The sequence below is a fragment of the Neomonachus schauinslandi genome, chromosome 8 (assembly GCF_002201575.2).
Source record: "Neomonachus schauinslandi chromosome 8, ASM220157v2, whole genome shotgun sequence".
Taxonomy (NCBI): domain Eukaryota; kingdom Metazoa; phylum Chordata; class Mammalia; order Carnivora; family Phocidae; genus Neomonachus; species Neomonachus schauinslandi.
Genome location: NC_058410.1, coordinates 112,843,059 through 112,857,424, shown reverse-complemented (window position 1 = coordinate 112,857,424; position 14,366 = coordinate 112,843,059). Strand labels below are relative to the sequence as shown.

At 47.7% G+C, this 14,366-nt stretch overlaps 1 protein-coding gene across 2 annotated transcripts in view; it reads left to right on the top strand.

Annotated features, from left to right (window-relative positions):
* Nucleotides 1–11,893, top strand: part of C8H6orf89 (chromosome 8 C6orf89 homolog) — a 37,433-nt gene extending 25,540 nt beyond the window's left edge. For both annotated transcript variants that reach the window (XM_044917290.1, XM_021684694.1), the window contains 3 exons: nt 480–609; nt 3,421–3,544; nt 6,425–11,893. In XM_044917290.1, coding sequence (XP_044773225.1) covers nt 480–609; nt 3,421–3,544; nt 6,425–6,519 — 349 coding nt within the window. In that variant the 3' untranslated portion in view covers nt 6,520–11,893. The remainder of the gene's footprint in view (nt 1–479; nt 610–3,420; nt 3,545–6,424) is intronic.
* Nucleotides 11,894–14,366: the final 2,473 nt, after the last annotated feature.

The following is a 14,366-nucleotide window of genomic DNA, read 5'->3' as shown; positions in this document are numbered from 1 at the left end:
CTGTCTTTTTTAAAATTTGCCATTTATTTGCCTGATCGAATACTCTGGTTTAACTAGTCAGGCTTCCCATTGCATGCCATACCACCTTAGAAGAAAGTTCATGATTTTTGCCTCCTCCTCCTCCCTTCTGTTCTCCCGCCTGGTCTGCTGTTAGTTACTTCAGTCTCTTTTCCAAGATAGAATGAATGGACCATTTCTTTCCTTCCTCTATATGTTGTTTTAGCTGGATTTTATAAACACCCCACCCACATGTACAAATTATTGGCTGTGGAGTTATGTGTGTACGTGTGCATGTCACAATTAATTGATTTGGCATGACTGTTATTCATTAACCTAATACTTAAGATATTGTCCTGATATTTTTCCCTGTTTACCCACCGCCCACAGTTTTCCCACCCTTGCTTAGCTCTCTGTTAGTCATGGAGATAGAAGCTGGCTTGCCCAGCTGAATTGCTTTTGTCTCTTTCAAACTTTTACAGGAGAAGACCTCTAAACAGAGCACACATTTTACGTGAGCTTTTTCCTGTTTTCACGTACCTGCCATTTCCAAAAGATGCCTCTTTAAAAAAGTGCTTCCTTCTTCAACCGGAACCTATTATGGGTAGTAAGGTAGGACATTTTGAGAGGACTTGGGTCTAGAATTCTCCTCTTTTGGCACCTGGGCTGATGTCATAATCCTTTCCTTCCCTGCATGTCAACTCAGAAGGTAAATTGAAGGGACACCCACATAATCTACAGTTCTCTCCACCTGTTGCTAGCCAGGAGACCTGCAGTGGCCCACCCTTCCACAAAGGCATGCTTACAGAAAGTCTCGTTACCTTGCAGATCTGTTTCCTGCCCTTGACACCTGAGGTCAAGCTACTTTTCTACATTAGGAAGTAAAATCCTGAAATTTAAAGGGACCCAAGGATGCAGTTAGTCTGACTTCCCCACCTCAAAGTAGACAGCAGGCAAGCTATAAATGAGCAGCCCATCTTACTCATTTTGTGGATAGGGCCACTGAGCTCCAGAGAGAGTGAATGATTTGCCCAAGGACACAGCAAGTTAATAGGAGGGCTTTTCACCCTGCCACCAACCCCCATTCCAGGTTCCCTTTCCCCAGAAATAAACAAACGAGAAACTTCAGATGGAGAACTGGAAAAGCAAAAAGCTTGAGAGGGTTGGGGATTAAAGGGTGGCCGGGATGTGCCTGAGGCAGGCAGACCAGTTTGGATAGCGACACTTAGTCCACGGCCAAGTACCCAGAGCCCCCATTTACCTCTCTGGGGCCAGTGGACTGAGTCAAGCTGTTCTATGTTGTGTCTTTTTACTTTTTTCTCTGAATTGCTCTCCTGTTGAGTCTCATTCCTGAGGAAGGTTTTTGAGTTTGGTTTGGAAGAATTACTACGATGAAATTTCCCAAACTGTGACCCTTACCGACCTCAGGTTGTGTTTTCCCTCCCAATACTATTGTTTGGCTCCAAATTTGCTGAATCGTGGTAAAAGAATTTCAAAGCCTATAAAAAACAATCATTTTGTCTAGAAGTAAGAACTTCTGTCTGCCAGCAGTAGGGTGGAGGTGCTGGGCTCTTGCCTCAGATTTTAAAGAAGTTTATTCTGCTGTCCCCGGCTAGAACTCAGGGCCCTAGTGTGATTTCATCTTCATAATGATGATATAATTCTGGGCGAGAGCTTTTATCTTTATCTTGGTTTTCCCACTTGAATCTGAAGTTAATTTCACCAGTCTGCTTAACAGGAACACCGAGGATCCCAGCCAGAAGGTAAATACTAAGTTACTCAGACGCCTATCAGAGTCATCTTGTGGTTCTAAAGCATGTTTTGGGAAGGGGAGTGATCCAAATAGGCAAACATCCTGAGAATCTGGTTTCTTAGAGCATCTGCTCCCTGCCCTGGCCCAGGCTCTCCTTTCTCAACAGCCTCGTTACTCCACCCTGTTGTCCACATCCCTGGGCCCTAGAGCCCGGTAAAGTCATATGTCTGTGGGGCAGCCTTGGGATAGAAAATAAGCAGTGGGGATCCGATTGTAAGAGGCAGTGGGGAAAGAGGTGAGGGGCTGGCTCCCAGGCCCACATCACCCAGTGCACAGGGTCGCCTGGGGCTGACCTGCTCCATCCCGTTGTCTGTTTCTTCCTCTCCTGGGGGTAGAGGCACATGGTCCCACCCCCTCTCAGGCCTGGATGAAAAAGAGCTACATCCACTGGGTTTTGGTGTCCTGGGATTTCTTTAAGACTGCAGGTGTCAGGGCCTCTGCCAGTCAGTCATAAGCCACTAGTCCTCCTTAGTCCTCCTTCTGTCACGACACTGGCGGTTGAATGGCTCTAGTGTTGCCATGGAAACAGCATCCTGGCCAGGAGCTGTGGGAGCAACAGAGAGACCAGGGTTGGGGACAGGAGAAGATAGGGCCCAGACCAAAGCTCTGGAGGGACCCAGTGCTCTGGAGGGCAAACCAGGACGTGGCCCGGGGAGCTGGCCTTCAGACCCTTGTGTTATGTGGGCATAGAAAGGCTTTTCCTGGAGGAGACAGGGAGGAGAGGCCCTAAAGGTTTTCTCTCACCATCTAGGTTGGAAGAAAAGCCTGAGCAAGAACAGCCCGGCCTCTCCCTTTGGCCCTACTCCCTGCCCACCCCGAAACCAGGGTTCGCAGCGGACCTGGCACAGAGCGGGTTGCACTCTGTGCGTTGGTGGCGGTAGTCTGCCCTCCCAAGTGCAGTCGCTACTGTCGGGGCGCAGAGCCTGGCTGCCTTCTTAGGGTTCGAAATCTAAGGCCATTCTTACTGTCATTAGTTTTTCATCAGTAGTGTGATATATCTGTTCACCCAGGTCTTGCCCAGAAGTGTGAACTTGAACTTCCTGCTGTTCAGTTCTCCTCCAAACCCTGGCAGCAAGAAGTACTATTCCATGGAACATTGCCCAAAGGAAATGCAGGCCATCTATTTCTCTGAAAAGTCTGGATCCAACCAGACCCTTGGAAGATCATATACTTAGACCACTATGTGTTGGCCTCTCCTAGACGTCTGTTAAATTGTATGTAGATGATTTGCCTTCAGCCTCCTTTGGAGCTGTGGCTAGAAATAGCCGTGAATTATGAAGCTCGTGCTAGATCTGTGTTAGGGCTGGGGCTGAGGAAGTCTCCCACTAAATCACAGTGTCTCTTTAGGAGAACCCACAGAGAGATCTCAGTACCAGGAGATAGGGACACTGAGTCCCTGGTCTCAGTACCAGGAGATGCCAGGTTTAGGAGAAACTAGTTGGTTTTTGTCCTTTGGGCATAATTGTGAATTGTGTCATTGGTTCTCTTTTCCTTTTCGCTTAGGCTGCTAGAAAAGTCAGAGCCATATATATATTTTTGTATGTTCATCTCCCATGCCACTGGTTTTTATTTTGTTTCCCTTTCCTTCTCCCTTGTTTTTTTTCCTCCAGATGCATAGGATGCATGACCTGTTTATCGTTGGCAGCGGTGAGGCCGTGTTGCAGCTCATCCCCCCCGCCCAGTGCCAAAGACACTGCCAGTCGCTGGCGACACCGCTAGAGCCAGGGGACATTGGTAGGTGGGGCCCCGGGGGCAAGGTCAGCCGCAGGATCTGTGTAGTTTTCAACTCAGAAACGATTGTGAGAATTAAATACTGTCTTCACAAAGTTTCAATTAAGTAGAGTCAAAAATAGGCTTCTTTTATGGGCAGAGTCAATATTTATGCTTAGGTGGAACAATATGCTAAGGAGGAAACATAGCACAGAGAAATGCTTCCTTGTATATACATTTAGAATGCGTGATGTGTCCATTGGTCTTAAAAGTTTCCAGTTAGAAGGCATTATGGGAAATGCTTAGAGCCATCCTTTATTTTTCAGATGAGGAGATTGAGACCCAGAGACGAGAGGTGACCATCCCAAGTTCCCATCAGCTAGGCAAAGCATTAAGCTTTACGTGTCCACTGCAACAGAGTCAGGCCGGGGAGGTACAGTTCTAGATTCAAGGAAATGCTTTTTCTGCCTGTTTTGCTCATAAAACAGCGTAAGCAGTATGCAAGGGCAACAGCCCCGTGGGGAAGTATTACCTTCCGTGTGGGTCCCACAGCCTGGGGCCCACCCCATAGTCATGACTCACCCTTGGCTCCATGATATCCCAACTGTGGCCTGTTCTGTGCATTATAGTCTAAAAGCCTATTCCAAAAAAGCAGGTTTGAATCAACTGCTGTCCGTAGCAATCAGTTTGACAGTAGAGTTTTCTTGGCAGAAGCAAATACCAAGTGTTACTATTGCCCTCTGTGTTTCTTCTGCCTCACGAAGCCTAGGGGAAGCCTAGCACCCCTGACAGAGCCCAGGCTGAGCTTCCCAACTGATTTCTTTTAATTTTACCTCTTCAGAAGACCCTGGTCGCTGGAAACCTTTCCCCTCATTTGGAAGTAGGGTCTGGACTGCGAACTCTGACAAGCTTTAATCCACGTTACATAATTTTTTTCAGTTTAGAAATGAAAATAATGCACAAATTAAGCATTAACTGATAATGGAGCACAGCTGGCCTGGCCCTTGGGAATTACTGCAAAAAAGAGGATTTTTGTGTAGAAATAGTTCTGAAGCTATTTTCCTGTAGTGGAGTGACCCTTCCATAAGGCAGGACTATTGCACGAGTCTGTGTGGCATTTGGAGTTGAGTGTATAGTGATGCTTGAAATAGTTTCTGTCTTCTGTTCTACAAATGCCTGACAGTTCAGGCAACTGCAGAAACGCCTCAGTTATCCAAAGTTTAGGTTTCTGGATCCCACAGACATCTAGAATGCCAATTATAGAATTAAGGGGAGTAAATGGATGACTGGCAGTGATCAAAGGAGATTTGAGCATCAAAGCCTGGTGGGAATAGTGCAGAAAGCCTTAGATCCAAAGCATGATGATCCCCTGCCATGCTCTGACTGGCTGGTTTGCTGACCAGAAGGAAAGGAGGCCTGTGGGCGGCAGTGTCCGTGAAAGGCCAGCCACAGGACAGTGATGTGGGGAAGGATGGGGGCCTGACTAGAACAAGAGGAAGAGGGCAGGTCTGGGAGAAGAACGGGGTGGCGGGGTTGGGGAGGACAGCGGGCTCCTGAAGCAGTGGCAGAAACAGAAGCCATGGCTGCGGCTGCCACAGTTAAAGACGAGGACCAAGAGGACGTCTGCCTTCTTCGGCTCAGGTCATGATCTCGGGGTCCTGGGGTTGAGTCCTACATCGGGCTCCCTGCTCAGCGGGGAGTCTGCTTCTCCCTCTGCCCCTCCCCCCATCATGCTCTCTCTCTCTCTCTCTCTCTCTCTCAATAAATAAAGTCTTTAAAAATAAATAAATAAAGACAAGGACAGGAAGGCAGACCCTGACAGCAAAGGAGGATAATTCAGGGCTGCTTGTAGGACAGGTGGCAGCTCCAGCACCTCAGGGACCCTTAAGAATCACGCTGTGACAAGCAGGCTCTGTGGTTCTTGACAAAATAACATTGTCCTCTGAAGGCCAAGGGGAAGGGGACAGGGACACAGATCACCAGAAAACCCGTGGTGAGAGGCATTTTCAAGAACAATGTAGGGGTCAGGCCTCGGAGGCTGACGCTGGTGAGCCCACATGTGTGCGGTGATTGAAGAGTCACTGCCCAGAGTGACCTTTCTTGAGTCACCAAGTAGAGGTTAAATTCTGTTCAGTGCTCTCAGTTTAAAGAAAGGTAAGGTACATCATACTCCAGAGAATTTTCCATCAGGAGATTATTGAAGTGTTCAAGTTTTTAAAGCTTTTACGTTTACGCCACTTGTAATGTAGGTCAGTGTTTCCTTAACCGTTCCTCAGATCACTGATGACCCTTGGGGATGGGAACAGGAGCCCCTTAGAAAGTCCCTTGGCAAATATGGCTGTTGGGTCAGTTGATTTTGTGAACTGCCTGTCTTGTCAATATATAGTGCACATTAGTGTACCGAAGGCTCCAGAAGCCTTGGTGGAACCTAGTGTTTCTCAGACTTCCTTGACCACGGAACCCATTTTCCTGGGACTATCTTGCGGGATGCTGCTGTTTGCAGAACACGATTTAGGACATGTTGGTTTGAGCTAATCGGGATGTTCTATAATGAGATGGTATTAGAGATCACATTAGGGGAATTGGATGGGGGGGTCCTACTCCCCCTCGGAACTTGTCCTGTCTTCTTGCTGATAAAGATGACACGGGCCTGAGAATTGATGCCCAGCTCCAGCCTCATCTGGAGCATCCTGCCTTTGTACACCTGTTGAACTGGGTCCTCGTTCCCCAGGCTAGTGGTGGTAATGAGGCACTTTGGTTCACAGTGGCTCCTGCTGGATGTCAGGTTACACAGAAGCCTGAGAACTGGGGCTGTTTATGCGAGGCAGACCTGCCTTGTTCCTGCCCACAGGTGTGCCCCGTCCCTGACATTCACCTGCTGTCCTGTTGCTCTTTCCCTTCAAGGCTATGCCAGCGCCGCCCACTGGAAGGTCTACGTGATAGCCAGAGGGGTCCAGCCTTTGGTCGTCTGTGATGGAACCACCCTCTCAGAACTATAGGAAACAAGAACTGTACAGAGGAACAACTTAGAGAGCTGAAGACCAGACTGAAAGGGGAGAAATAAAAACAATGAACCGCTTCCCAAGGCTACCTAGTTACCTGCCCTCTGCATGCGTGTATGAGCCAGCCGTATGCTGGAGGTCGTGGCCACAGCCTGGCCCTCCCAACTCTTCCAGCCTATAGCTGCTTGGCCAGGACTTTGCCAGTACCTGCCTGTGAGAGACTGGGCTCTTCCATCTTCCACACCTTTTGGAACCGCAGCCTCAAGGCTGCTCCTCAGGCAGGAAACGGGATTGGTGCCTTCCCTTTCTCGCACAGCCTGATCCCCTCTGCCGGCTCCCTGGCCACAGAGAGGGCAGCCGGCAAGTCCTGACGTCAGAGCCATCCCTTACCAGGTGAGCCTGCTTGTCCTGTCTTCCTGGCCACACCAGCCTGTACTTCTGTGGAAAGCCGTGCCTGATTAAAGAAGTCATTGCAGTTTCCCCAGCAGAATGGAATCTAGAAGCCAGTGAAACAGGATTAAATAATCTCATTGCACTCGAGAAAGGCACTGCTTTCCCCAGTGTCCATGACTCGGAGTCTCAGTGATGCCAGGGTGGAGTCTGATTGTAATGGAAATAGTAATTTCTAAGGTAATACTTCCCTCCGTTTGATCAGGGTCTTATGCCCCCCGCTCCCTTCCCTTCTCGCTTGCCTATCTGGATGGTTTCTCAGAAATTGGACTCCCAGTCTCCCCCTCCCTGGCTAGTCCAGAGCCCTTTACTGCTGAGGCAGCACAGTTTCTGTCAACTGGGTTGCGTTTACCAAGTGTCTTCAGAGGGGATGAGTTAGAGCGCTGGCCTGGGGAGAGGGTGCCTCCCCAGGTTTGATCTTTAGGGTCCAGCTTTCTGCAGGGAAGATGTTTTACAGCTGTGTCAAGCTGATGTTGTAATGTGGTTGGGGAAGGAACTCCAGACCCAACGTGTTTGCCAGCTGGGTGTGCGACTCTGGGATCTTCTGTCTTAAAATGATTTCTCTCTTTGTACTAGGAAACAAGGTGAGGTATTTTTATTGTTCGTAAAAATATAAAGGTATGTTCTTTCAGTTGGGTGATTCCCTATGCTCATTGTTTTCTCCAAGTGCTTTTAATATGTATTAATCAAATGGTATAAATAAGGATACTTTTCTTCCTCTTTTTTCCTCCCCCTTTATTCCTTTATTGAGGCTGCTAGATACCTGGCCTCTAGTCATGCTGTCACCAAGCTGAAGAAAAAAACCCGACTGTGGCCCCTGGTTCTGAATCTCAGAAATCAGATGAGTACAGGTGTCCATGGCAGAGTGAATGGACCAGAGGCAGGCAGTGGCGAGAGAAGGAGGTGTGACTCCTTGCAGGGTCCTTCCTCTGCGTCCTTGGAGGTGTCCTTGTACCTTATCCCTGGGCCCTCCCTTAGCACATCTCCCGAGCAGGAGCAGCCATGGGGATCAGCAAGGCACTGAAAGACTTGCTTTGTGAGCCTGTAAAGGACAAGAATGGTTCACAGAGCTCAGGGTGGAAATAATCGGCCTCCATGGACTTGAATGAAATTAGGATAAACAGTACCTGAGGGAATTTTTCCTTAAACAAGTCTGCGCCTTGTGTGGGTTAATACAGGAAAAACAAAATTTTTTGTACATATAAAAGTCATGCTGCTGAGCAGTTATGATTTAAGAGGTTTTATTTCAGAGGGATCATTTCAAGGCCAGCTTTGTGCAAGCTTTTCGAGCCTTTGCAGTGTCCTTACCCCTGCTGTGCATGGAGAAGGATTATATGTAAACAAGTTCCTTAGAGTTTTCTTCAGTTGGGCCCTTTGGGTTAACAAAAGAGGGTTTCTTAGAAGGAAAAGAAACTGTTTTGATGATTGAGATTTCTGTTTTGTCTTTATGAATTACCCTGTGTTCCTTCCCCATTTCACTCCTGCCCTTCTCACCTTAAATGTTCATAAAATATCCACTTCAGCTCAAAACTGAAAACTGAGAAACCCTTGGCATGTGTTGCTGTTCTGAGGCATCTCCTGGAAAGTCCCCTAAGCCCCTGAGCTGTCTACAATGCAACAAAAAAATGGTGTGGCCGCAAAGAAACAGATTTCCGTGCATTTCCTAAGCTTAAAATCTATCCTGTTCAGAATTGAAGGTCAATTTCTGTTAAGGGAGAAATTTTCCAAAGAGTTTTCAGCTTTTAATTACTGGATACGTAGAAGTAATTTGCCTTCTTCTGAAGGCAGTTCTGATAAGCAGAACACAGGAATGGCTTCCCTCAGGAATGGCCTGGATTGGCAGCCCGAGACTTTGTGTGAGGGTGCTGCTCACCCAGCTCTCATGGGAGCAGCAGAAGCCCCTCCGCATGACCCTGTGTGCAAAAGAGGGTCATCAAGATGAGGAGGAAGGGTTGGGGGGCATGGTGGGACTACCTAACCAACCCCCCACCTCCACCACAAGAAGAACAAAATGCTCACAAGTTTTCGAGTGTTTACGAAGAGGTGACATGGTGGTGACCTCTACACGTGGGTTAGGTTCACTTTTCTTGTAGGCACCCAGAGTAGAGACTTGTATCCCCAGCTCTCTCTGGGGAGAAAGGCTGCTTTGGCACCAGTTTGAAGCATTTATGTCCAGATGCCCTGACGTCAGCAGGGGCCAAGTATTGACAAGACATTACACCTGTTCAGGCAGAACTTATCCTCTCCCCACACTCAATTTTCTTAGGGAAGGGAGGGAGTCAAATATTATGGTTTATGAACATAGAATCTAGGGTCGCCTGGCTGGCTCAATCAGTGGAGCATGCCACTCTTGATCTCAGGGCTTGTAAGTGTGAGCCCCATGTTGGGTGAAGAGATTACATAACAATAAAATCTTAAAAAAACAAATACACAGAATCTACTTATTTTGTGAAGAACAAAACAGTTTAAGAAATGGGCAGATTTGGACTCATTTTCTGAGGGAAAGAATAGTAACATTTGTCCAGTCCATTCTAAGAGGGCCTCAATCTCTGTGATCTCCTTTAATCGTTACTCAGTCCTGTCAAGTAGGTGTTAGATCCTCATTTTACAGGAAACATTTTACAGGGCTTAGAACAGTTAACTGCAGGTCAGTAGGTAGTTGGTTTTGCAGCACATTGTTTCCCTGCCTCAGCACAGTGTGGTGCCTGAGAGCGAGAGCGAAGCTGTGGGTTTAATTGCCTGGGGCGTGTCTGCACTGGGTCAGGAGGACCTCGGGAGAGGGTCAGCAAGCCAGGAACTCTTCAGGGTTTGTTTCCAAGATTGTTTTGGACAGAAAGGGAACAGGAGAGAATCTAACCAGATGACTTTTATAAAAATCTTTCACTTTCTCCCTCCCCATTTGAAAGCTCTTTAAGAGTGAGCGTGGCTGGAACACAACTGTGTCCAGCCATTTTCCCATCACGCACGTTTCCAGATGTGTGACCAGAAGAGGGACTCTGCCCAGTTCCAGTTGTGGCTCCCTTTAGAGTTTACCTCACTTGTTTGTCAGCTCTCCTTTTTCTCCCTTCTTCCCAAATCCAGCATAGACCTCTGTGTAGGAGCAATTTGTTTTTTAAAAACTCTCAGTCTCCTTCGCTGCAGGTAATGGCCTCACTCATTTTAATATAGTCTGGGATGAGAGTTTGCTCCTTAACCAGTGGCTTCCATAATGAACATTCAAAACCCCAAAGCAAATGTTCACTTCTTACCTAATCCTTGCCCACAGGAGAAGGCCAAGTTGTAGGGGAAAGAGCCAGAGCTGTCTGGTTACATGGAGAGAAGTGATCATGACTACCTCTTGAGAATCAGTTCTTAATCAGAGGGGTCCTTTAGGCTTTTGAGCTCTCCTAGTGATGGAGGAGAAACTCCTGAGTTCACGAGTTCACACTCATTAACTTACAGTGGTGACCCATCACCCACTAAAATTAGAAGAAGGAAAGCAATGTGGGATGTGCTTTAAATGGTGTTTCTCCCCTTTTTTTAAATTTAAATTTTAGTTAACATACAGTGCAATATTGGTTTAAATGGCATTTTAGATTGAGATTCTCTCTGTTCGGAGCTATGCGTGTTGTACACAGCGCCAATGGGTGTCTGGGCCAGGAGGCTGGAAGGTGCCAGTGCTTATGGGGATAGCCCTGTAGCTTGAAATGGGAGCTGCATGGGAGAAATGGGAGGCTCTAGGAATACGCTGTGTCGCCATCAGCATCTCCCTGGCCTCCTCAGCCCCAGCCTCCTGATATCTAGTGGCTTCTTCCACAAAAGCATCTCCCAAGAAGACAGACAGGTGCTCCCCTGTTTGCACCACACCCAGGTCGGCCCACCCTTGGACACAGTATGGTTTTATGCACTGGCCTTTGTGAGAAACCGTCCAGCCAGCTTGTCTCTTGTCCAGGCCCCTTAGTGTCTGGTTTCCCTGCCCTGCATAATTTAAGCATTAGAGCTAAATACATCTGTCATTTTCCTCTCTCCGGAGACTGGGAAATGTCCAGAGCTTTTCAGAAGAGTGGAGAGAAGAAATGTTATGTAACTCCTAGTGGAGGCCTGGAACCGTCCAGACATGGTGGGGCTGGGGCTGACCCGCAGACCATTTCCCCTCCACTTAGTGCGTCTGTCAGTCGGCAGCATGGATCCAAGCATGAGCCCCAGCTGCAGGCACCTGAGCAGAGAAGGGAAACCAGTCTAGAGTTTCAAACAGAAACTGGGCAGTCAGGCCATCAGCTGTGCCAAGCTTAGTTAACCTCATTTCCTCACAACAGCTCTGTGGGGTAGGTGAGGTCATCCTGTGAAGCTACTTTTACTCAAAGATCAGCCGTGTCCCAGCCTCCAAATTCCAGCTCCTCAGGACACTTTTGGCCCTTTCAGAAACAAACTCTCTCTTATCCACAAGAATTTGTGACAGGATCAGACAGACACATGGCATTCCCAAGAACCCCTAGTCTCATCATGACTGGCAACTTCCCCCCCCCCAACTTGTTGCCATAGTGTCCCCCTCAGAAACATGTTGGCTGTGGTCTCTCTCCCTCCCTCCTTTGGAAGGGTCAGTAACAGACGCCTAGGCTGGGGGAGCAGACTGGAGGGGCAGAGCTAAGCCAGCAGCTAATGCTCAGCCTCTTCCCCACCCTCGTCAGGGACAGGCGTTGGGACAGCTGCCGTGCATCTTCAAGGGAACCAGGGAAGGTTCCAGTAGGCCGAGGGAGACCGACACCTGTCCCAACCACGCATGCTCCAGATGGTATGTGCTGTTCTAATACGTGTTCGGTGCAGAATGTTGACGATAACTTAATGTACTGCAAACTTGTAAAGACTTCCGCCATGTAAAGAATGTATGTAAATGAAAGTTTTTACTTTTGCAATTAAAAGTGTGTATGATGGTTGATAAGAACTTTGCTATACTTGGTGTCATTCTTAAATTTCCAGATTTCTCTTCCCCCATAACTCAAGAGACCTCTAACCACATCGTACTCATTAGGCAGCCCTGAGGGGCCTTCGGGGGCCTCCCGGTCACCTGTCCCCACTGGCCCTGTCCTCTCTCACATTCTCTCCCAGCTTTCCCAGATTCCTCTTTTCTCCCCATCCCTGCACTTTGCCTAGAATCCGATGAGACCCTTGTTGCCTTTTTCTGTCTCCCCAGCTGGCTGCACATTGTCCAGATGCCATCATGGTGTCACCTCCCCTGTGGATGTCCTCGGTTCTCCTGGGAGGTCAGCCAGGCCCCTTACTGGCCCACGGGAGCTAGCTGCCACTGATCAGGGCCACACTCGGCACTCAGTTAACCCAGTGCAGGTTTGAGTTAAGTCATTTTGCTGTGTTCATATTTTTTTGGTAATTTCTTTTTTATCTACACACAAGTTTTATATAAATGTATAAATAGAACTATTTCTTGGGGCCCCTGGGTGGCGCAGTCAGTTGAGTGTCCGAGTCTTGGTTTCGGCTCAGGTCTGATCTCCGGGTCGTGGGATTGAGTTTCACATCAGACTCCACGCTCAGTACAGAGTCTACTTGAAATCCTCTCTCCCTCTGCCCCTCCCACTCATGCTCTCTCTCTCTGTCTCTTTCTCTCTAAAATAAATAAATCTTAAAAAAAAAAAAAACCTTATTTCTTATATGCTGCTTAGTGTCCTGTCTTACTTTCCTGCGTTTCTTGTTGCAGACTTTTCCCTCTTCCACATTGCTTACTCCCTTCCTGTGTGTCTTTCCACGGTCTCCTCCATGCTCTCTAATCATAATCATAAATCAAGATTTTTGTCATTGCTTTATCAAAAATGCTGTCATATTACAGGCACTCATTTGTTGCTTTGCTTACTCAGTACGTCCCAGAGTTCTCTTCAAGTCAGCTGGCGTAGCTCTAATTCTTTTTAATGGCTGATATTCCATGGTGTGGATATGCCATTTATTTCACTGTTCTCTTATTGAGGCTAAGTCACATCCTGCTCAATGATTATTGGATTATTAGTCAAGAAGTTCGGAGTTAGTTTTAAAAATACTTGTTTTGGGACACCTGGGTGGCTCAGTCAGTTAAGCGTCTGCCTTCTGCTCAGGTCATGATCCCAGGGTCATGGGATCAAGTCCCACGTCGGGCTCCCTGCTCGGTGGGGAGTCTGCTTCTCCCTCTGCCTGTCCTTCCCCCTGCTTGTGTTCGTTCTCTCTCTCTCTCTCTCTGAAAAATCTTATAAATAAAAATAAAAATACTTGTTTTTACAAAATGTATATTCATCCTTCTTTGCTCCAGCTAATATATGTTCTTCAAAAATTCAAAAATCATCCCATCCCATGGTGCTATTCACTTACTTTTTGAAAGCTGGACTTCAACAAGAAAAAAGGGAGGAGGGCTTGATTCCATGTGAAAAGGTGGCAAAATCACTAGTTTTCAGTCCCCTTCTCTCTCTGTAGCACTTGGCTTCTGTGAGACTCACTATTCCCTTCCTGAAACTCCTCTTTTCCACTTCTGTCTCCTTTGTAGTATTTTCTTCTGCCTGTCTCCAAAACATTGGTCTCCCCTACCCGTCCTGCCTTGGGCTCTCCTCTTTTCTCTCTCCCTGGGAGAAATACTCTCCCTGCAAGATCTCAGTCCTGTGTTGTCCTCTCCACCCGGGGCCAAGTCACCTCCAACCTATGCACACAGCCCACACTTCTCGCCTGAGCCCTAGTTTGTACATCCGAGTGTCACGAGCTCATTCCACCCGTTCTCTCCAGAAGCACCTCTAGTTCCTGCCATGACTGTGGCAGCCTCGGAGGACTCCTGTCTTTTCTCTCAGCCTCTGCTGATCAGGACCAAACTCTGGAGAATTCTGCCCCCTTGTTGCATATCCAGCCCCACCACCACTGTCTCAGGTTAGAACCTCACAGTTCCACTCCTATCTCGACTCCGCCAGTAGTTGCTTGTTTCCCAAGCACACCCCACCCTCTCCATTCACCATCCACAGAGCTGCTACAGTGCCCTTGTTAAGGCATGTGCCCCCTTCCTTGCTCAGCACTCCTCAGTGACACGTGCTGGTCATCCCCTCCAGCCTCGTTCCACTCTTCCTTCACTGTGCCTCACTTCTACTGAACCATCTCTAATTCCTAGAAACATCCTGGTTTTTCTTTTTAACCACAAAACTTTATTTTTTTAGAGCACTTTTAGGTTCACAGCAAAATTGAGCAGAAAGAGTTCCTATACACCCTCTGTCTGGCCCCGTACCCCCACCCCACCAACACAACATCCCCCACTACCGGCCAGAGTGGTATATTTGTTAGAATCAATGAACCTACGTTGATACATCTTTGTCACCCAAAGTCCATAGTTTACATTAGGGTTCTCTTGGTGTTATACATTCTATGGGTTTGGACAAATGGATAATTACATTCATCCATCA